The 21,714-nt window shown below is 51.1% G+C and overlaps 1 protein-coding gene across 2 annotated transcripts; it reads right to left on the bottom strand.

The window, feature by feature from the left end:
- Positions 1-53: 53 nt before the first annotated feature.
- On the bottom strand, positions 54-21,696 carry LOC129544532 (angiotensin-converting enzyme-like protein Ace3). Of its 2 annotated transcripts, none has more exons than XM_088829207.1 (16): positions 17,828-21,696; positions 13,337-14,036; positions 13,103-13,239; positions 12,538-12,696; positions 12,185-12,272; positions 11,862-12,005; positions 10,918-11,109; positions 10,703-10,800; positions 10,451-10,623; positions 9,930-10,153; positions 9,687-9,831; positions 7,824-7,922; positions 7,323-7,445; positions 3,294-3,478; positions 2,362-2,801; positions 54-812 (listed from the first exon to the last, which is right to left on the bottom strand). In XM_088829207.1, the coding sequence occupies exons 2-15, from the start codon at positions 13,473-13,475 to the stop codon at positions 2,377-2,379; spliced, it is 2,331 nt and encodes a 776-aa protein (XP_088685333.1). In that variant the 5' UTR covers positions 13,476-14,036; positions 17,828-21,696; the 3' UTR covers positions 54-812; positions 2,362-2,376. The 2 variants fall into 2 exon arrangements, with proteins under 2 accessions (XP_088685333.1, XP_055264144.2); XM_055408169.2 differs by having other exon boundaries at positions 13,824-14,036.
- Positions 21,697-21,714: the final 18 nt, after the last annotated feature.

The following is a 21,714-nucleotide window of genomic DNA, read 5'->3' as shown; positions in this document are numbered from 1 at the left end:
AGTGCCCATGCAGAACTCCTAGTGGCAAGCTCATCCAGGACCTGGTACTGGCAGTGTAATGCACAAGGAATATGCAATGAGGTGCTTTCTTTAGAGGCCTGAGAGCTCTTGGCATATAGATACTGCTTGGGAGAAGAACAGATTTAAAAACCACATATTAGCAAGTGACCACTGATAAAAGTATCTGAGTACTGGTTGAAAATGAATACAATAGAATAAGCTGATGGGGATGGGGTGAGGTTTACTGAAAGAGCCTTCTTGGAGAGGAGTGGGAGAAGGAGACCACTGTTCACTGAGCATCTTGGTGAGCTTGAAGCTTTGCAGAGGGTCCAACAGCCAGTTTAGAGCCATCCTTGGAGGGCAAGCATTCAATAGGGCGTGCACTTTAGGCAAAGGCCGATGATGGAATCAGTGCAAGGGGCTGAGCTGGGAGGTGGGAGAAAAAGGGAATGATAAAGACCCTCAGATGCCATTTTGAACATCTAGATTTAACTGATGGACAACCAAGTTGTTAAACAGTTAGACATGAAGGAAATATTCCAGTGAAAGAAACTTTACAGTGGAGGTCCAAAGAAAGAAACTTTACAATGAGGGGGGAGGGAGGACGGACAAGGAGGTTCAGTGAGAGTTTTGCTGGAGTCCAGGTGAGAGGCTTGGAGTCCTGGGCTGGGTGTGCCTTTGCCATGCAGAGCCACAATGCCTGATGGGGATCTTGTTGGCCACTGTGGCTGGGGGATGGGAGGGCTGCAAGTCTGGCCTCCTTGGGGGGCAGAGTTGTCCTGGCTGGCCCCATGTCGGGGGGGATAGGCTGGCTGTGGAGGAAAGGTGGGGCTGTTTCTCATGGGCTCAGGGCATGAGGTGCTGAGCTCTGAGGAGGAATTTGGGCAGTGGGACACTCATTCACTTACTTACTCACTCACTCAAACATTTTCCAAATCCCCACTGTGTGCCATGGCCTGTGCTGGCTACAGATGTTTCACTATGTCCTGACCTTACAGAGCTGACAGCTAGTAATGGGGACAAATAAGGACATTACAACAAGGCAAAGTAACAACAGTGACGGAGACATCAAATGAGGGTGCTCTGGAGCCTGCAGTCAGAACAGAAAGTGCTCGGACTCTGCCAGAACTCAAGAAGACCTCTTGAAACCTGGACAGAGGTAGGCTCCATGGACATCTCAGCCCAGTCCTTCTGTACCCTGAGCCCTGACTTCTGGGCTCAGATCCTTAATCTAGAGAGAGCCAGTCCCATCTCTTGGCCATCTTCCCGCTTGCTCAACTGCAGCCCTGATGCCTCCTCTGTGGTTTCTGGCTGTGATGTTACTTCCTCTCAAGGTTCCCCTAATTTCCGACAGACATTGATTTTCAGTCTCCCTGGGGGCTCCTGGGGCCTCAGTCCAAACTCAGTAAGTTCCCATACACCGGGTGTGGCACCCTGTGTTATACCCAGGCTGGAAAGAAAGGGCGAAGAGGGTCAGGAGCAGAGGCCTTCCCTTTCTCTTCCTAGGCTTGTCCCTAGAGCACTCATTCCCCAATGTCCTCCTTAAAACTCTCCCTCCCCATTCTCCCCTCCTCCACTGAGCCTGGAAAGGTGCTGTTTGCCCTGTGCTCAATCCCCAGGGCAACAGGCCAGGCAGCAGGTGTGTGTGTGTGTTGAACAAGGCCATCTCTGGAGTGGAGTGGCTGGAGATGAGCTTTGTTTAAATATTAAAGAAGTCAATCATTAATCAAGCCTGGCTGGGTGCCCAGCTACCCACTGTCTGCATTCGGGAGGGCCTGGTTTGGGGCAGGGATGGGCCACGGGGCAGTTTATAAGGTTACTTGCATCTCAGACACCTGACAGGCAGCTTCTGGGGGCTGGTTTATGCAGCCCAACACAGTGCCAGCCAGTATACAGAGTTCAGTACTCATGAACTGAGCACTGATGTACAGGAGTGTCTGGTTCTACTTGTGTGCATTTTATAAAGGCACTGAAGCAGTGTCCTGTTTCTAACCATGGCAGATACTCCTTGGGTATTGCAGCCCCTGTCCAGCCCCACAGTAGAATCTCTGAAGAAAACATCATGTGAAGAACCAGTTTTGGTGTGAGGGGCTGATTTGGAGGGACACAGCCCTTGGGTCACTAAAACTATGGATCCTGAACCCCAGGAGAAGGAAGCTGGTCTGGAACCCAGGGCAGACATGGAATCACACAGTCACCCATGCACATGGCCTCACATACATGAGTTCACAAATGCACAACTGCCCATGTACCCAGATCCGCCATGGTTGCACCCAATAGCAGTTGGGTGCTGTGCATGCAAGCAGTCCCCTCCCCACCCCCTCTCCATTTGGCCACCCTCCTCCTGCCCCCAAACCTCACCAGTTGCACTGGTGTCTAGTCCCAGCTCCCCCATTCATCTCGCATCCACGGAGGCTTCCTGTTGTGCTGTATGAAAATCCGAATGATGAGGCCAATGGAGCACAGCATCAGGAGAAGGCAGAGGCCCAGCAGCATCCACTGTCTCTTAACAACTTGGTGGGGCTCCATGGCTATGCCCAGGAAGTAGGTTTTGGATGCTGGCTTGATGGCACTGGCGTCCTGTGACCTGCGGCTCTGTGACTGGGTGCCCTGTGACCGGGTGCCTTGTGTACTGGTGTCCTGGGTCAGTGAGCTTTTTTCCAGGGTGTACAGCCTGCGGCCCAGCAGCAGGACTGCCAGAAACATGACAAAGCTCAGGGCCAGCAACGTCCACTGCCCGGATTTGATCTGGTCAGGGTTCAGCTCCATCCCCAGGAATGCTGCCCTGTCTGTTTCTCTTTCTGTGGAAGACACGGGAAACACATAGAGCAGGTGAAGCTGGGGAGGGTGCATCGTGGTGACCAGAGGGGATCTGATGGCTGTGGGCCTTCTCCCCCAGCCTCTGGCACTTGCCTTCCAAAGGGGAGGGCCTTGCCCTGGAAGGAGGGTAAAAAAGAGGAGCAGGAGGAGGAGGAGCAGATGGCACAGGTAGGGCCATATACCCCATGGAGCCCAGCAGTGGCTCTATGCAGGGTCAAGAGGTAAGATGCCTACCCTGTGCTCAGATCCACCCTGCGGTCTAGCCAGACAGTGGGCAAGGAAGCCTCCGAGCCAGTGGCTGGGGCATGGGCTGTGGTCTTGGCCAAGGCTGCATCAGGTGCAGACAGGGTCACACTGCAAGGTCCTTGATGGACGAGGGGGGAAGGCTGGGCTGTGTTAGGGGCTGGCCCAGAGCAGGCTAGGGTCAGGCCTGGAGCTGGAACAGAGGTGGGATAAGAGTCAGATCATCAAACCTTCAAAGGAACAGCTGAAGTCTGGCCAGCCCAGTATCTCCCCCTGCCGCACGTTCTCAGTGACCAGCCAGTTCAGCAGGGGTTTGAAGTAGGTCATGAGAGCCTTTGTAGACACCTTGGTCTCCCCAGTCATCTTCTCCAGGACCTCTGGCCAGGGCTTGCTCGAGCCCAGCTTCAGGACATCCCTGGGAGGGTAAATATGGCTGTGAGGCTGTGTGGGGGCATTGGCTGATGCTGCTGGGACCCCTTTTTATACCCAACCCCACCTTTAGAGCCTGACTTTGCTAGCCAGACTCTCCCAACAGATGTTCAGCATAATGGATAAAATCACAAGCTCTGTATGGAAGAGGCCAACACAATACTGTAAAACAATTATCCTCCAGTTAAAAAAAAAGAAAAAGAAATCTCAAACTTTGAAATAATACTAACCTGTGTTTGAATCCTGACTCTGTGACTCAGCTGTGGGACCTTGGGCAAGTACTTAACCTTTCTGAATCTCAATTTCCATATCCATAAAATGGAGAAAATAACAGTACCTACCTCTTAGGGTGGTTGTGTTGACCAAATAGATACAATTCTGGGAGCATAATTAGGTAGGCAATAAATGTCTGATTACTTTACTAGTACTACCACCGTGAGGATTATTATTATCCTGGACTCAAATAAGCCTAAAGTCATGAAACATTCTTTCCCATGAGGTGCTCAGTGTCAGTAGAGAGACTGCTTTTCAGTCCCTTCTGGTCTCTCAGGGAGTGTTTGGGAGGGTTAGCGAGATTGCAAGCGTGGGATGTGTTCTGCGCACTGCCTGCAGCACCACAGAAATATCAGCTGCTTTGAGGCTCACCCGGTGCTCGGTGGCAGGGGTTCTAGCCTTAGGCTTGGCCCATGCACTCAGGTCAGGGGACAGCGTGCGCTGCAGCCAGGGCTCCAGGCTCCTTCACCCCAGTGTCCCCCACAGAGGCAGCAGGTGGTGGATGTTGATACTTCTCAACCTGCTTCCCCGATCTGACCCGGAGAGAGGTGGGGCTGAGAGGCCCAGAGGCCTAGAGCATGAAATCTAGGCCATCAAGACTCAGGTTCAAGACCCAGAAGTACTAGTTATGGGCTGCGCGGCCACAGACGATCAACTTAACCTCTCTCAGCCTCAGCTTCTTCATCAGTAAAACCGGCCCCCATTAATACCTGCATTTCACTGCTGCATTATGAAGACGCATAATGGCAGCAAAGAGGGTTTTGTAGTTTGCAAAGTCTTATATACAATGCTTAATAAACAACTGGGAAAGAATAAGGTGGGGAAACCAAAGGTCAGCGGATCCATGGCAGAGACCACTGGATCCTAGAGAAATGGAGGAGAAAAGTCATCAAGATAGAAAGGAAAAAACCAAACGAAACCCCATAACTACTTTTAGGTAAGGGGATTTTATCATTTGGCCAGTACTGTGAAAATGGAAGGATCTGGTGGGGGACAGTCTCAACCATTGAGAGTCTGCCCGCTCAGGAATAGTTCTTCAGGCTGGGTGGGACAAGAGGTTTGACGCGGGCAGCATGTGAGGGTTGCGAAGGTGACATCTGGGCACTGCCTGGAGTCCTCAGCTCCAGGGCGGCAGAAACGGGCCCGTGGACAGGATCAGGTCCTCATGGCAGGCTGGGTGAGGCAAGGGAACTTGGGAACTTGGACCAAGTCCTCTTCTATCTTCCATTCCCAGTGGCACCAAACTAGAGGCTGCCCCAGGGCGACCACACTTAGGAAGATGAGTCAAAAGTAGCAAAATCAAGTTTTAAACTCTATTAGGGAAAAGAGCAGCCAAGAATCTTGCCCTTCCCCTTCTCACCCGCAAGCCCTTGCCTGCCCCCATCCTTCCACAAAAGGCCTAGAGATGACTGGCAAGTCCTTGGCGTGCTTTGGTACCAAGTCAGACTCTGGGAGCCTTATATGTCCTAGGTGGAGAGGGGTAGGATATTAATGATATTATGATATTAAAGACTGAGGTCAAATGTCTCACTGACATTTGGGATAAAGGCTCAGTCAAAAGTGAGTTGATGCTGGACTGCCCTCATGGCTCAGTGGTAAAGAATCTGCCTGCCAGTACAAGAGACACGGGTTTGATCCCTGATCCGGGAAGATCCCTCACGCTATGGAGCAACGAAGCCTGTGGGTCACAACTACTGAGCCTGTGCTCTAGGACACAAGAGCCACAACTGAGTCCACGTCACTTCTACTGAAGCCTGAGCACCTGGAGCCCAGGCTCTGCTACAAGAGAAACCATGGCGACGAGAAGCCCAGTCTCCACAACTGGAGAAATAGCCTGAGCAGCAACGAAGACTCAGCACGGCCAAAAACATAAAATTATTAAAACCAACAAACAAGAGTACTCTTGAAAATATCCAATGAATATGAAAGTGTATTTTTAAAAAAGAGTTGATGTATAGAAAACGGAAGTCTGCTATTTCTTGTACTCCTGCATTGAGGGGCAGAGTTCCCTCCTTGGTCCCCTGGCAAGACCTCCTTACCCTCTTTGCGTGTTCACCAAATCCCTTTCCTGAGGCACCAGCTCCTTTCTTGGCCTAAGGTTATTGATTTTTCCTGTGGCCCGTTGCCCCCTGCTGGACGCAGGGCAGGCTGTTTGGCACCCACACAGGTAAATGTTTGCTGAGTGAAGAAATGACGGGCAGCCAGAGACATGGACGCAGGGAGCCGAGAGGCCCCTTCTGTTCCACACGTTCTGAGAAGCTCAAACCTGGGCAGTCGGCTAGAATAAGTCCCAGGAGTATGAACAGATGAAATAACAAATAGACCAGGGAGACAAGAAGGCATGTCAAGTGCCGCAAAGGGAGCAGAGGCAAGGATCAGTCTTGCAACTCTGGGTACTGACAAGCTGCATGGTGGAATCACGAACGTGCTCATTACATTTGCAAAGGATGCTAAATTATTGGGGATAATTATTAGGATACTAAATAGTGGCTTTGTTCATCCCCTGGGAAACCAGGAATAAAACTCAACATGACCTTGACCGATTATGGTAATGGACCTACTGAAATTGGTTGAAATGCAATGAGAAAAAGATTACGTCAGTGGGGCGGGCTCCATATCCCAGAGACTGGAGTGCTGATCTTGGGACCAGAGGACCCAGGTCTAGCTTCACCAGAACAGCATCCTTTATAACTGATGGCAGCAACAGGGTGGAAGATAATGTGTTCTGGAATCACTCTGGGGCTCAAAGCATGATTCTGCCGCTTCCTAGATCAGCAGCATGCAATTATACCTCTCTGAGCTTCAGTTTCATCATTTATGAAATGTGGATAATAAAATCCACTTTGCAAGTTATGAACTGCTAACGTGAAACACTGTAAGAGCGCTTGATAGAGAGCCAGCCTGTGGCAGTAAAGGCTTCCAGCCCAGGTCAGCCTCTCACCCGACTCCAGGTTTCCTGCGCTACAGAGGCAGGGATGGAAAGCATGGGCTAGACACCAAGTGCGGGGAAAAAAGACTGTGGGTAGGGGGTCAAAGCAGACCACAAGCTGATCAGAGTGGGCCAAGAGGCTGGTGCAAAAGCAACCCGCATCAGCCTGGGAACTGGGTTCAGGCACCTCCGAGAAAAGACAGGCAAAGCAGACTGCACCCCAGGATGCATCAAGTGCTGCTGAGAAGCTAGGCAGGCACCTTGTGAGGGAAGAATAAGGGGATTCAGATGGAAGATAGAGGCAGAGGCGAGACCCCAACACTGGCTTCCCATCTCGGACAGTTCAATTTATTGACAACGAGAGCAAGTGCATGCATGCATACATGTGTGTGCGCATGTTAGCAGGAGGGGTTAAACCGTCTCTCTGACCACAGGGGCTACATAAGAGGAAATGGGCTTTGATTAACATAGCAAAGACTGTAGTCTCTCTAGTCTGACAGAGGGAAGAACTTCCACTAGAACATAAGCTCTGTGCAGGGGACCTAGGGTGGAGCCAGGTGAGGAGAGAGGCCCGGGGCAAGCTTCCAGCGAGGTGGGGGAAGGACAAGGGAAGGGGGAGGGCACTCACTCCAGGAGCTTCCCAGCCTCCTTGGAGTTATAGATGTCGCAGTGGTGCAGTGGCCCCATGTGGCCCGAGGCCTTGCAGAGTGCTTCATGGAACTGGAATTGGAGCAAGAGGCTGAGAAAGTACCTGGGGAGAGAAGGCGAGGCCGGCTGAGGGCGTGGCAGGGGTGGACTCGGGTCAGTGGTCACCGTCAGGTAGGCTGGCCCAGGGATGCTGCAGGGTCTCTCCTTCCTCCCTCCTGCGCGCCCTCCCCACTCCTGCCCACCTCTCAGGACAGCAGACACGCTTTCCCATCACTGCCCTCTGCAGGGGAGCTGATGTGAAAGCTTAGTGTGCTTAGGACAAGGCCCTCAGGAGCTTGTGCCGTCTGATGGGAGGAGGTGGGGAGGTGTGCAGGGGGAGGACATTTGGGTCTGGGGCCTTCCTGAAAATCCCCCTCCTGGGTCCTGTGTCCCCCAACCCCCATCCCCCAGGCCGGTTCTGCTTGAGTGGCCCAGACCTTACCGTATGTAGGGCAAGCTGGCAGAGATGTGGAACTTGGCACCTGGATCAAAGTCCTCCTCTGTCCGAGGGATGGGAGGGCACAGGCCCTGGTACTTCAACCTGGGGGAGTGTTAATCGGGGGCTTGAAAGTGCCACCTGGTAAGATTTCCAGAGCCCTTTTCCTTCTGAAGCTTTTGCACAGCTATCAAAGTGACTTGGCATGAGGAGGACACTTAATGCATTTTATTGATTAAATAAATGAGTTGAAAACACATGGGATTGGGAATCAGAGAATTAAACAATTACAGGAGTTAACATTGAGCACGTCCTCTCTGCAGGAACCATGCCGAGTTCTCCACACCAGCTCCCTCAACACTATCCTGACACTGGGGACATGGGAGGGAACGGGCTAGGCAGGGTCCCTGCTTTCATCCTAATGATGAGGGACGGCCACGGACCAACCAACCAAGTGGTTTCATCTGGTGAGAAGTGCTTAGAAGAAAACAGCACCATCCCTGTGGTATGGAGGAAAACCGAGGCTTAGAAATCAGGGAGTTGGGTAGCAAGACATGGCAGAGTCGCGGGCATGGTAACTGCTCTCTTTGCCCCTCAGTGCTGTGTGACTGTGGGAAAGTTGCTTGTTACCGAGCCTGGTTGTAAAGTGTTGTCTGTGAGATGGGCATAACGTGAGCCATCTTTGGGGTGGACGAAGTCTATGAAAAGGCTCATCGTTTCACGTCGGCCCCCTGGAGCCCTGAGCAGTCCTCACCGGGAAGCTCCTCTCTCATCCACGAGGTTCTGTTCAAGGACCAGGGAGTCGCCCCCTCCCTCAGCCTCTGGTTTCCATCACTCAGGGGTGGTGGGCGTGGCTGAGAGAGGGGGCAACCTCCCTCAGTCCAGATGGCTGGTGGGGGTGCCCTTGGAGGGGGCACAAGGTCAAGACTCTGCCAGTCCCCCCAGTGAGGTCCGGTCCTGAATTTGGGGTGGGAGTTGGACGGTGAGAGGACAAAGGGAGGGGCAGCCCGCTCTGCCATCCCTGGGCGGCTGTGTGACCGCAGGCTGGGCACCTGTTCTTCCTCTGGGAGTGCCCGTGGGTCGTTGTAAAGGTTCATGTCAGCCTAGGGCCTGATGCAGAACTGGTGGGCCCTTCAGGAGCGCCTGTGGCCGGCAGACCTGAGCTGGAGTGTCTGAGGCCTGCTGGAGGAGGGAAAGCCTTGCCCGTGGGCAATTATTATCCAATCTAACAGCCAGGGGTCGGTGAAGGGATGGACACGGGTGCCCCTCACTCAAGACTGGTGCTGCCTGACTGCTGGGAGTGCCTTCACTGCCAGTCCTGCCCACAGACAGGCCTGGGGATACACAGTCAGAGACAGGTGTGCGTGTGTGTGTGTCAGGATAATAGGAAGGGGGCAGTGGGCTTGCCCTTGTCATATAAGGACTCTCCACCAGAAGGAAAGAGCTCATACCCCAAGTACCCCCTCTGCTGGCCCCACTGGGAGGCAGAGAAGGAGGGGGAGGAGCAGGAAGGCCTGCCTGGTGGTCAGCATTCCATTCTTGGAGGGCCCAAGTGCAACCACCGTGCGAGCTTGCCGGCCTCCAGGGATCCCCCGATGGGCTATGAGCCTGCTGAGTGCTGGTGCCAGATTCGACACAATCCCCCAAGACTCACGCTCCGGCCCTACCCACTTTAGCAGGAACGCTTTTGTCTGGTGACAACAGACAGCCAATGCCATCCCAGGGCTTCCCCGTGGCTGCAGATTAGCAGCTTCACACGGAGGCAAGACGGTGGTGCCCTTTGGTAGCAGGCGGTCCCCTTGAGGCTGCCCCAAAAGCCCACCCTAGTCCAGGTGTGGCTAGAGGGGCCCGAATGGCGGTCCTCCCCACCTGAGATTCCACCACTCCTGGTTGTACACGTCCTTCTCGATGGTGCCGTCAAAAACTTTCCAGCGAAACAGGTCCATCAAGTAGGCAAAGGGGATGAAGGCGATCTTCTCCAGGGCAACGCTCATCAGGAAATTGACCTCCTCCTCTGGGGAAAGCAGGGGTCAGTCAGGAGGCGGCTCTGGTCCCGCCTCCCTTAGGCCTTGCCTGGGGCACCAGGCCTGGGGTCCTCCTGGTCCCCATCACCTTTGTCCTGGTGCTGTTGGCTGAGCAGGCCTCTGTTGAGCAGGTGCTTGTGGGAGGAGGCTGAGAGGGTGACCACCGACCCCACAGCCTCCTCGAAGGCTGGGTTGGCGCCTGCGCGGAAGATCACTGAGAGGTTCTTGTATTGCAGGAAGTACTGGATGTGGCCCATCTGGTGGAAGATGGACAGCAGGTCTTCTATGGTCACTTCGGTGCACTTCTTTATCCTAGGGTTAAAGGGCAGGGGTCAAGGAGCATGGGGATGCCCTGGGAGAAGAAGACATTTCCCTCTTCAGGTTCTGTAAAGGGATTGGGTGGTTGGGCTGGAGACCAGCAGGGCCTTGGGCTCTTGGTACTCCAGGTGCCACATCCGAGCAGCGGCCAGGCCCTTGGCTTTCACACTCATCTCCCCCAGGTGGCCGGCTCAACCCCCCACCCCCGACCGCCACCCAGCTGAGACAGGCAGACAGGTGGAGAGCAGAAGGAGCAGAGGGAGGGGCTGATACCGGCCGCAGGGAGAGCACCTGAAGTCCTGCCCATTGTAGAAGTCCCAGGCGGACGCGTGGCACTCCACCTCCCGCCCATCAGTTGGCCTTTCCATCATGGAGTTTTTCCAGAACTCAGGAGGGGTGGAAAGCAGCCCCATGGAGGTGAAGAATTTTTCAGCCTCTTGAAACATTTTCTCAGGCTTCCAGTGCTATGGGGAAGAGGAAGTGTGTGGGGCCCCGCCCAGGGACTGTGGGGTGGGCAGGGCAAACTGGGGCCCGAGCGCTGACCTGGCCTTGCATGATCTTCGTGATGTCCTCGGGGGGCTTCTTTGGGAAGGGCAGGGCCAGGTCTAAGATGTTGACCCAGGACTGAGCCCACATGTTCCCTGGAAGAGGAGGGGAAGAGTTAAGAGGAGGCAGGAGACCGTCTCTCCCCACCAACTGAGCGCCTGCTCGGGAGGCCTACTCCACCTGCCCGCCTCTGCCGCCAGCTGGGGCTTTACCCAGGACATGGGCAGGGATGGGCCCCCTCAGGTCGATGAGCTCAGGCCCGTAGAAGCGGTAGAGGGACCGGCGCACGTAGGCATGCAAGTTCAGGTAGAGAGGCTGCAGCTCCTGGAACAGCTGCTCCAGGTCTTCCTGCAGTGAGTCGGACTCGTACTTGGACCGCCACAAGGCCCCCATGTCTTGGTAACCTAGGACAGGGGAGGGGCTCAGGGGTGACCCCCACCCACCCTTCAGCCTGGCCTGGCTGGCAGGAGACCCAGGCACCTGCTAGGGAAGGCAACTGACCTCCTAGATCCTTGAGGTCTTTATCTGCCAAACAGGAAAGACACCCCCTCAAGGTCACCATCCGTTTAGGATGAGAGTGGGACGGAAAGGCACTTAGCAAAGCACACACTGAGCATCCTCCAGGCCTGGGCGGACAGGGTCTGCTCCTCTCTCACCACCTGGAGCCCCACCCACCCGGCTGCCTTTCTTCAGATCCTCCCGAGGACTTCTTGTTGCCCGGCTTGCTCCATCTTTCAGGCCTTGGATGAAATGTCAGCGAGGCCCTCCCCGCCCATCTGACCGAAACGGGGTCCCTTCTTCTCCCTCTGCAGCCCCATCCTTCTCAGCACTTATCCTGGGTGGTGACTGGAAATGAGCCTCTGTCTCCCAGAGGCCTGGAAGCCCAGGGAGGGTGGGCACCTTCCCCGTCTTTCCCCCTGTGCATCCTCAGACCCTCCCCAGCAACGGCACACCCCAGTGGCAGTGCTCAGTTACTGTTTGTGGATCCACACGACGAATGAGCCAGCTCTGGGCTCCCCAGCGGCAGGACTCAGGGTTCCTGTCTCCGGGTCCTACCCAGACTCGGCTTCACCCTTCCCAGCACTGCCCTGAGCCCCATGCAGGACGCAGTCTGCCCAGCTGGATGGGCTGGCAGGTGCGGGGTGAGGGGCCTCACCATTGAGTTTCGCAGCCTTGTTGCTGAGCTGCACGTAGCGCTCAAAGGTCATGCGGAGCTGGCGACCCACGGCATCCCGCCAGCCCTGCCAGGCCCACAGCAACTCCTTCTGGTCTCGGGAGGTGGCCATGACTTCTTCAAGGTCTGTACCCAGAAAAGGAGCCGAGATGGGACCTCACTCCAGCCGGCCTTCTGCCCTCTCCCGCCGTGGGCTGCCCCTCCCCAAGTGCAGCTGGGGCTGGGAAGAAGGTGGGAATCCGGAGGCTCCTGGAACGGGCTGTGCTGAGACTCTGGGGTGGGTGGGGGTGGGCTTGGGTGCTCACCAGGCTCCAGGGGCAGGCAGGGCCCCTCATTCAGGCAGACCTGGGCCATGCTGTATGTGGTCTCCATGTAGGCCAGAATCTGGTTGTACTGGGGGGACAGGTGTCACCCAGGGCAGGCCCACAGCCATGGGCCCACCCCCAGCACTAGTCCCACCAAGTGAGAGAGGCAGGCCTGGCCAAGGCATCGTCCCATCTTCCCACTAGCCTCTGCTCATCTCCCCCACCCACCCAGAGGAAGTTCTGGCCCTGCCTCCCCCCACCTCCTTCTAGACCTAGGCAGCTACCCACCCAACAGCCTGCCCACCCCTGGGGTGGGGAGCATGTGCCTGGAGACCTGGGGGCTCGTCCATCACCTCCCGGAGCTCCTCCTTGGGCAGGGCCGCCTTGTCTACATCCAGCAGCTTACTCAGCATGCGCTTCACGTCTGAGTCCTGGAAGTTGGCGATCTTAAACAGGCGGGCCCGCGTGCCAAAGTACAGCGTGTGCTGGGACTTCTCCACGTCCTTGTGCAGCTGGAAGGACGGTCACCATGTTTGTCGTGTGAGGGTGAAGGGGAGGGTGAGGGTGTCACATTGAACTTCACGGCCCAGCCCCGCAGCCTGCTTCCAAAGCCCCTTTAAAGGGTCTGGAGTCACTGAAACTTTGCTAAGAGTGAGAAGGGAGGAAACCTGCCCCCTAAAAGCAAGCAGGTGATATTTACAAGAGGAAAGAAGCTAGAGGTTCTAGCCCAGACAGCTTTCAGGGCTCCAGGAGGCCTGGAGCCTGACATCTGTTCCGACATGTGCTTTGGGGCTTCCCTCTCTCATCTAGCTCTGGAAGAGTGGCAAAATGTGTGATTCCTTGCCCCCCAGCATCCCTGCACCGGGACCCCTGAGAAGAACAAGGGGAGAAGGGGCAGGGGTGGAATTGGTACCACACCATCTCCTCTTGATTTTTCTTGGTGATGTTGGTGACATAGTTCCAGGCGGCCTCCATGAACTGGTTCCACACAACCTGGGCTGTTCGCTCATAAAACTGCAGGAAGGCCTTTGCCATGGTCTCATTGTAGAGCTGATCTGCAGAGAGGGAGATGGGCATCAACTGTCCTGGGAAGAGCCTGCTCCTGCCTGGTCCCCGGGTCTGATCCCATGCTCCTTCGGGTCCCAACCCCACCTGAGTTCTGGTCACCCTGAGCCACGGCACAACAGAAGAGCACAAGTAGGGAAGGTCCAGGGCAAGTCCATCTTGTTCCCATGACCAAAAGAACAGCAGAGCTGGAGGAGGCTGTGGCCCAATCACGGTCCAGCTCCATATTGTGACATCAGGGGCTAAAGGGTCAGCCGTGGAATGTCAGAAAGGGAAAGGCCCCACCTAACTTCTGGCCTAACTGTTCCCATTTTACAGGTGAGGAGACTGAGGTCTAGAATGGTCTAGCTGTACTACCTGGTTCACACCAGGTCAATGGCAGAGTCAAAAGGACAACCCGGGCTCTTAATGTCTAGACCAGAGCTTGTTCCACTCTACTTGGTCACTTCTCCCTGGCACTGGAGCCACCCTTGATCTTGACCAGGGATTGATGAACCCCTCCCTCCACAGGCTGGCATTACTTCTGAGCAGGTGAGTGGGAGGATGGATGGATGGATAGACGGAAGAAAAAGACCTCTTGGGGTCACTGGATTCTGGAAGCACAGTTGTCTTTCCATGTTCTTCTGACTTGACCGCCTATGTTCACATTTTTTGGTCTTTTTCTCTCTTGAGGCAAGTATGATTGACCCAGGGCTCCTCCTCTCTTTCAGTGTCCTTGTGCCTGTTTCCCAAGGGAGAGCCCTATACCATGAGTTTGCTGTCAGGAGGCACAGAAGATAAGGGCCACCTACCAGGATAAAAAAAAAAAATACTTTTTGGTTGCTTGGTTATTATTTGGTTACTATTATCTTCATGCTATACATTTCACCCACTGGACTTATTTATCTTGCAGCAAGAAGTTTATACTGTTTGACTGCTTTCACCCATTTCACCCACCCACCCTTGCCTCTGGCATTCACCATCTCTATATCTAGGAGTTCAATTTTGTTTTGTTTGGGGGTGTTTTTAGGTTTTTTACTGTTGTTATTGCTGTGCGTGCTCAGTTGCTTTGTCATGTCTGACTCTGAGAGCCTATGGACTGTAGCCTCTCAGGCTCCTCTGTCTATGGGATTTCCCCGGTACGAATACTGAGTGGGTTGCCATTTCCTCCTCCAGGGTATCTTCCTTACTCAGGGATTGAACCCACATCTCCTGTGTCTCCTTCCTTGCAGGCAGATTCTTTACTGCTGAGCCACTGGGCAGGCTTTTGTATTTTAGATTCTGCGTATAAATAAGATCATACAGCATTTGCCCTTCTCTGTCTGATCTATTTCACTTAGCATAATGCTCTGAAGTTCCATCCATGTTGTTGCAAATGGCAAGCTTGCCTTCTTTTACATGGCTGAATAGTATTCCTGTGCATGTACATGCATGTGTGTGTGTGTGTGTTACATTTTTAATTTCCATCGGTGGACACTTAGCCTGTTTCCATATCTCAGCTATTGTAAATAATGCTGCAATGAACACGGGGGTACAGACATCTAGACTATAATTTCATTTTCTTTGGATACATACCCAGGAGTGGAATTGCTGTATTATATGGTAGTTCTTCAGGCACTCTCTCAGATCTAATCCCTTGAATCTATTTGTCACTGCCACTGTGTACTCGTAAGGTATTTCATTTAGGTCATACCTGAATGGTCTAGTGGTTTTCCCTACTTCCTTTAAATCTGAATTTGGTAATAAGGAGTTCATGATCTGAGCCACAGTCAGCTCCTAGTCTTGTTTTTGCTAACTGTATAGAGCTTCTCCATCTTTGGCTGCAGAGAATATAATCAATCTGACTTCAGTATTGACCATCTGGTGATGTCCATGTGTAGAGTCTTCTCTTGTGTTGTTGGAAGAGGGTGTTTGCTGTGACCAGTGTGTTCTCTTGACAAAACTCTATTAGCCTTTGCCCTGCTTCATTCTGTACTCCAAGGCCAAATTTGCCTGTTACTCTGGGTATTTCTTGACTCCCTACTTTTGCATTCCAGTCCCCTATAGAAAAGGACATCTTTTTTGGGTGTTAGTTCTAGAAGGTCTTGTAAGTCTTCACAGAACCATTCAACATCAGCTTCTTCAGCATTACTGGTCGTGATATTGAATGGTTTGCCTTGGAAACGAACAGCGATCATTCTGTTGTTTTTGAGATTGCATCCAAGTACTGCATTTCAGACTCTTGTCGACTATGAAGGCTACTCCATTTCTTCTAAGGGATTCTTGCCCACAGTAGTAGAACTGTGAACTTCCAGATGTTCAAGCTAGATTTAGAAAAGGCAGAGGAACCAGAGATCAAATTGCCAACATCTGTTGGATCATCGAAAAAGCAAGAGAGTTCTAGAAAAATATCTACTTATGCTTCATTAACTATTCCAAAGCTTTTGACTGTGTGGACCACAACAAACTCTGGAAAATTCTTAAAGAGATGAAAATACCAGACCATCCGACCTGCCTCTTGAGAAATCTGTATGCAGGTCAGGAAGCAACAGTTAGAACTGGTCATGGAAAAACAGACTGGTTCCAAATAGGGAAAGGAGTACATCAAGGCCGTATATTGTCACCCTGCTTATTTAACTTAAATGCAGAGTGCATCATGAGACACGCTGGATTGGATAAAGCACAAGCTGGAATCAAGATTGCCAGGAGAAATATCAATAACCTCAGATATGCAGATGACACCACCCTTATGGCAGAAAGAGAAGAAGAACTAAAAGAGCCTCTTGATGAAAGTGAAAGAGGAGAGTGAAAAAGTTGGCTTAAAGTTCAACATTCAGAAAACTAAGATCATGGCATCCGGTCCCATCACTTCATGGCAAATAGATGGAGAAACAGTGGACACAGTGACAGATTTTATTTTTTTGGGCTCCAAAATCACTACAGCCATGAAATTAAAAGACACTTGCTACTTGGAAGAAAAGCTATGACCAACCTAGACAGCATGCGAAAAAGCAGAGACTTCAGTTTGCCAACAAAGGTCTGTCTAGTCAAAGCTATTGTTTTTCCAGTAGTCATGTATGGATGTGAGAGTCGGACTATAAAGCTGAGCACTGAAGAATTGATGCTTTTGAACTGTGGTGTTGGAGAAGACTCTTGAGAGTCCCTTGGACTGCAAGGAGATCCAACCAGTCCATCCTAAAGGAAATCAGACCTGAATATTCATTGCAAGGACTGATGCTGAAGCTGAAACTCCAATACTTTGGCCACCTGATGGGAAGAACTGACTCATTGGAAAAGATCCTGATGCCGGGAAAGACTGAAAGTGGGAGGAAAAGGGGACAACAAAGGATAAGATGGCTGGATGGCTCACCGACTCAATGGACATGAGTTTGAGTAAACTCTGGGAGTTGGTGACAGACAGGGAGGCCTGGTGTGCTGCAGTCCATGGGGCTTCAAAGAGTCGGACACGACTGAACTGAACTGAGCAACTGAACTGAACTGAACTGATGGTAGTCTATTTTTAATTCTTTTTTGAGAAACCTCCATACTGTTTTCCAAGTAGCTGTAAAAATTTGCATTCCCACCAACAGTGCACAAGGGTTCCCTTTTCTTCGTATCCCTCCTCTCACTTAATAGCTCTTGTCTTTTTGATAATAGCCATTCTAAGAGGTGGAGGTGATGTCTCATTGTGGTTTTGATTTGCATTTCCCTGATGATTAATGATGTGTAAATTTTCATATACTTCTTGGCCATCAGTAAATTTCTTTGGAAAAAAGTCTATTCAGATCCTTGCCCATTTTTAAATCAATGTTTTTCTCTAGTTGTTTGGACTTCTGTGAATTCTTCATGGATGTTTAATATTTAACCCTTTATCAGATAGTATATGATTTGCAAATATTTTTTCTGAGTCTGGGAGTTGCCTTTTCATTTTGTTGATGGCTTCTTTTGCTGTGCACAGGCTTTGTAGTTTGATGTAGAATCATTTGTTGATCTTCGCTTTTGTTGGCTTTTAGTGTCAAATTAAAAAAAAATCTTGGCTAAGACTGATGTCTAGGAGCTTACTCCCTGTATTTTCGTCTAGGATTTTTACAGTTCCAGGCCTTACTTTGAAGCCTTTAATCCACTTTGAGTTGATTTTTGTCTGTAGTATGAGACAGGGGTCCAGTTTCATTCTTTTGCATGTGGCCATCCAGTTTTCTCAACACCATTTATTGAAGACACTATCCTTCCCTCACTGTATATTGTTGACTTTTCTGTCATAAATATATTGACCATATATGTGTGGGATTATTTCTGGGCTTTCTATTCTGTTCCATTGATCTATGTGTCTGTTTTTATGTCAGTACCAAACTGTTGTGTTTACTGTAGCTTTGTAATAAAGTTTGAAATCAGGAAGTGCGATGTCTCCAGCTTAGTCCTTCTTTCTCAAGATTGCTTTGGCTATTTGGGGTCAAATATAGTATTTTTAAAAATGCAAAATACAGAGCTGAGATGGAAAGCAAGAAAAGGGACTATTCAGATGCCCTGGGAGACAAGGACGGCTCATGCAGCAGTGAGTGGGAGCCCATGTGAGCAGTCAAAGTGCATCCATGCCCAAAGGGCTGCAGCATCAGTGCCTACCTGAGAATAGTCCTCCACAGTGGAAGTAATAATGCCTCCATCAAGGGAGCCAGCAGATGGCGTCTTTTCTAAAAGGACCCTGCAAGAAACAACCATGAAACCAACCCTGAAGACACCTTCACAACCTGGTGTGTGCCTGGGAAGGGTTCCCCCATGGAAGGCTATTCCAGTGAAGATGGCTCATCGGTCAAGAACACCACGTACAAGAGGAGATCCAACACAGTTAGGTTAGTAATGACCTCCACCACTAAGCCCTGTACAGGAGCTAGGGACCTTCTGAAGGCTTTTGGGATATGAATCCTCACAACAAACTACGAGGCAGGTACTGTGATCAATACATCCAGTTTATAGATGAGGAAAAGGAGGGACAGAGAGGTTGGGAAACTTGCTCATAGTCACACAGCTAGCCAACAGTGGAGGTGGGACTCAAATCCACATAGCTTGGCTCCAGAGTCTGTGCTGAACTCCAGATGCAGGCATGGATTAGACCACACCCACGGAAGGACAGGCATTAAGGAAATCTGAAAGGGACTTAAAATACTAGGCTTCACACCATCTGCAAAAATAAACTCAAAATGGATTACAGACCTAAACATAAGAACTCAGACTGTAAAACTCTGAAGAAATCATAGAGGAAAAGTTTCATGACATTGGATTTGGCAATGATTTCTTGGATATGATACCAAAAGCATAGGCAACAAAAGAAAAAACAAACAAGTTGGACCTCACTAAAATTAAGAGCTTTTTCACATCAAAGGACACTAACAACAGAGTGAAAAGGCTAGCAACAGAATTGGAGAAAATATTTGCAAATCCTTGATCTGATAAGCGACTAATAGCAAGAATATATAAAGAGCTCCCCAAACTCAACAGTGAAGAAACAAACAAGCCAATTCAAGGATGGGCAAAGGACTTCACTAGATATCTTTCTAAAGATGATCCCTAAATGGATCATAGGTACTTGAGAAGATGTCCAATATCACTAATTATTAGGGAAATACAAATCAAAATCTGAGATACCACTAGGATGGCTGTTAAAAAAAAAAAATCCAAAAAACAAAACAGAAAATGTTGAGGGATGGTCAACACATGCAGAAATTGGAACACCTGTGCACGGCTGATGGAACTAAAATGGTGCAGCCACTGTGGAAAAAAGTATAGAATTACTTTGTCATCCAGGAATTTCAATTTGGGATGTGTACGCAAGAGAAGGAGACCCGAATAGATGTGGTGATGGCTGCACAACCATTGAATATACTCAATGCCACTGAACTATAGACTTCAAAACAGTTAAAATGGGGACTTCCCTGGCAGTCCAGTGGTTAAGACTCTGTGCTTCCAATGCAGGGGGTATGGGTTCGATCCCTGGGCAGGGAACTGAGATCCCACATGCTGTGTCATGGCCAAAAAAAAAGGTCAAATGGTAAATGCTGTGTACATATTACAACAATTAAAAAAAAAAAAAGCAGGTCTTTAAAAGTATGAGAGAAGGAACAGGATCTGTGAAGTAAGAATAGACTTTTGTGAAGACATTGGAGGTCTAAAACTAAGAGAAGTGCGAAAATAAAAAGTATGGTTATTAAATTGGAAAAGGAGTCATCTCAATGCACAGGCTAAGATAGAGCCAGGGAAATCGCTTGGCGCGCAGGACAGAGAGAGATGAGAAATACGAGTGGGGATGAGAAGTCGCAGTGAACAAAGCAGGAAGCTCCCAGCAGGGTCTGGCAGGGCCCCGGAGCGGAGACCGAAGAGGACGAGCAGATGACAGCTGAACTTCTCCAGAATGGAACGGAGCCCAGGCCCAAAGGAGAACGAGCCCACTGCACGCCCAGCGGGAGGACATCTGATGGCACAGGCAGGAATCGTGAAGAATGTCTGTCCAGCTCGCAGTGAGCTGCTCTGCGCAGTTTTCTCCATCTCTCCAGGGAGGGACTGGTCTAACCTTGCCTTTCCAGCTCTCTTGTTCTGCGACTTGAGGGGATGCTTGAAGTGGGAGGCACATATGAAGCAATCTTTATCAGGAGATGATGATCAGGAAACTAGGCACCAGGAATTTCTACATTATCTCATCTGACAAATTGCAGCGATTGTGAGAGGATTCATAAGAACCGTCATAGGGACCATCTCACAGGCGTGAAATTGGAGGCTCCAAAAATGGAAGCAAGTTGCTCAAGGTCAAGTTCAGAGGTAGGATTTGACTTAGGCCTAATCCAAAGTCGGTGGATTCCCTGTAGAGACAGAGTGGGCAGCATGAGGCAGGGTGCGGAGATTGGCCTGCGTGGATCAGAGCTGGTCCCTGACAGGCAGCCTCAGGCAGGGCTCAGCTCTCAGGTCACTAGGAGAAAATGCCAAAATGGTCCCTCTTCCTGTTGTCACCACCTCCTCAGTTATCCCCCAGGTAGGCACGGCCTCGCCTCCTCATCCGAGGCGGCAGAAACAGGAGTCTAAACGTTTTTAATATTTCAAAAGCCCTCGTGGATAAGGCTGTTAAGTCTTCTTTGCAGCTCAGACCTTTGAATGCTGCCCACAGGCTCTGACAGGCAGCAGGAACCCCTGCAGCTTGTAAAGATAGGAAGGGGGTCATGCGACAATGACCTCTGCCTGCCAGACAGATTTTGAAACATCAGGCTGGGGAGGGGGGTCATTAAAGAAGTCTTGGGTGGTAGAAGGCTTGGAACTATTTAGAGGCTATGTTTATAAATTCCACTGTCTGAAGTAATCATAAACTTCCACCCTCTTGCAAATCCGGAATACCTCAACTGCACATCCGGACCCATGGAACAGGCCTGCATGATTGCGTCTATGTGCCACAAACACACACAAATATACACAATCACAAACACACAATCACAAGCACATAAACACAGACACACACACAGAGACACAGAAACACAGATACACACAATCACAGACACAGGTACACACATGGTCACACAAACACCAACACAGACACACACACTAACAGACACACACACACACACTGACACAACAGCAGCTGAAGACTGGCAGGGGGCAAAAGCTGTGGAACTAAAGGATACTAGGGGGACAGATACTAGGGTTGGGCCAAGTCTTGCAAAGCCAAGAAGAGGCACAGGGCCAAGGGTCCTCCCAGGGGGGCCAGGTTCTGGCCAGGTTCTAGTTTTGGTATTTAAATCTTAAGAAAAAGACAGTCTAGTCATGCTACCTGGAAAAAGGTTATACAGCTGTAAATACAGTGTGATCAGATTGAAAATACAGTGTTGAGAAAAAAAGGCTGGAAATACGTACACCAAATGTCAACAGTGCTTATCTCTCGGTGTTGATATAAACGGCTTTTCTTTACACATTTCTGTATTTTCTAGATTTTCTACAATAAACATCTAGATAAAAGATTTTTAAATGTCCCTCAAAATGATACTCCCTCAAAACCAGGCTGGCCTCTGAGGAAGGCTCAGGGTGAGGGCGTGTGCTGGGGGCATGGGCAGGGGTGGTCCCCACAGTCAATCCCTGCGTGGGCACCCGCTTCTGCCCAGCTGGGGCAAAGGGTCCTGACCCTAGGCCCTGTGGGCAGTACTCCGGTGGCTCTGAGCACGTGTGCAAGTGGACATGGAGCTGGGGCAGGCACGAGCCAGTTCTGTACCCTCAGCCAGCAAGGCGCTCCCCCCGGGGAACTAGAGGACAGCCAGGAGCCTTCCGTCTGGGGGACTGGACCATTTATGGGAATAGCTGGGGCAGGGCTCCAGCAGCCCAGAATGTCTGCTCCTGCTTCGGGTACAGAGCTCTCCTGGGCCAGTACCCAGGCCTGCCTGCCACAGCAGGATGGGTGCCAGCTGCCCAGGCTGGAGGGAGGACTGGCCTGGGCGCTGGGTGGTGCTGGGGCCAGAGCTCGAGGGCGTTTTCCAGCCTCT

Source organism: Moschus berezovskii, chromosome 20, assembly GCF_049115385.1.
Source record: "Moschus berezovskii isolate FMDL1 chromosome 20, NW_MosBer_1.0, whole genome shotgun sequence".
Taxonomy (NCBI): Eukaryota; Metazoa; Chordata; class Mammalia; order Artiodactyla; family Moschidae; genus Moschus; species Moschus berezovskii.
The sequence above is the reverse complement of the archived record's forward strand: the minus strand, read 5'-3'. Positions and strand labels throughout refer to the sequence as shown.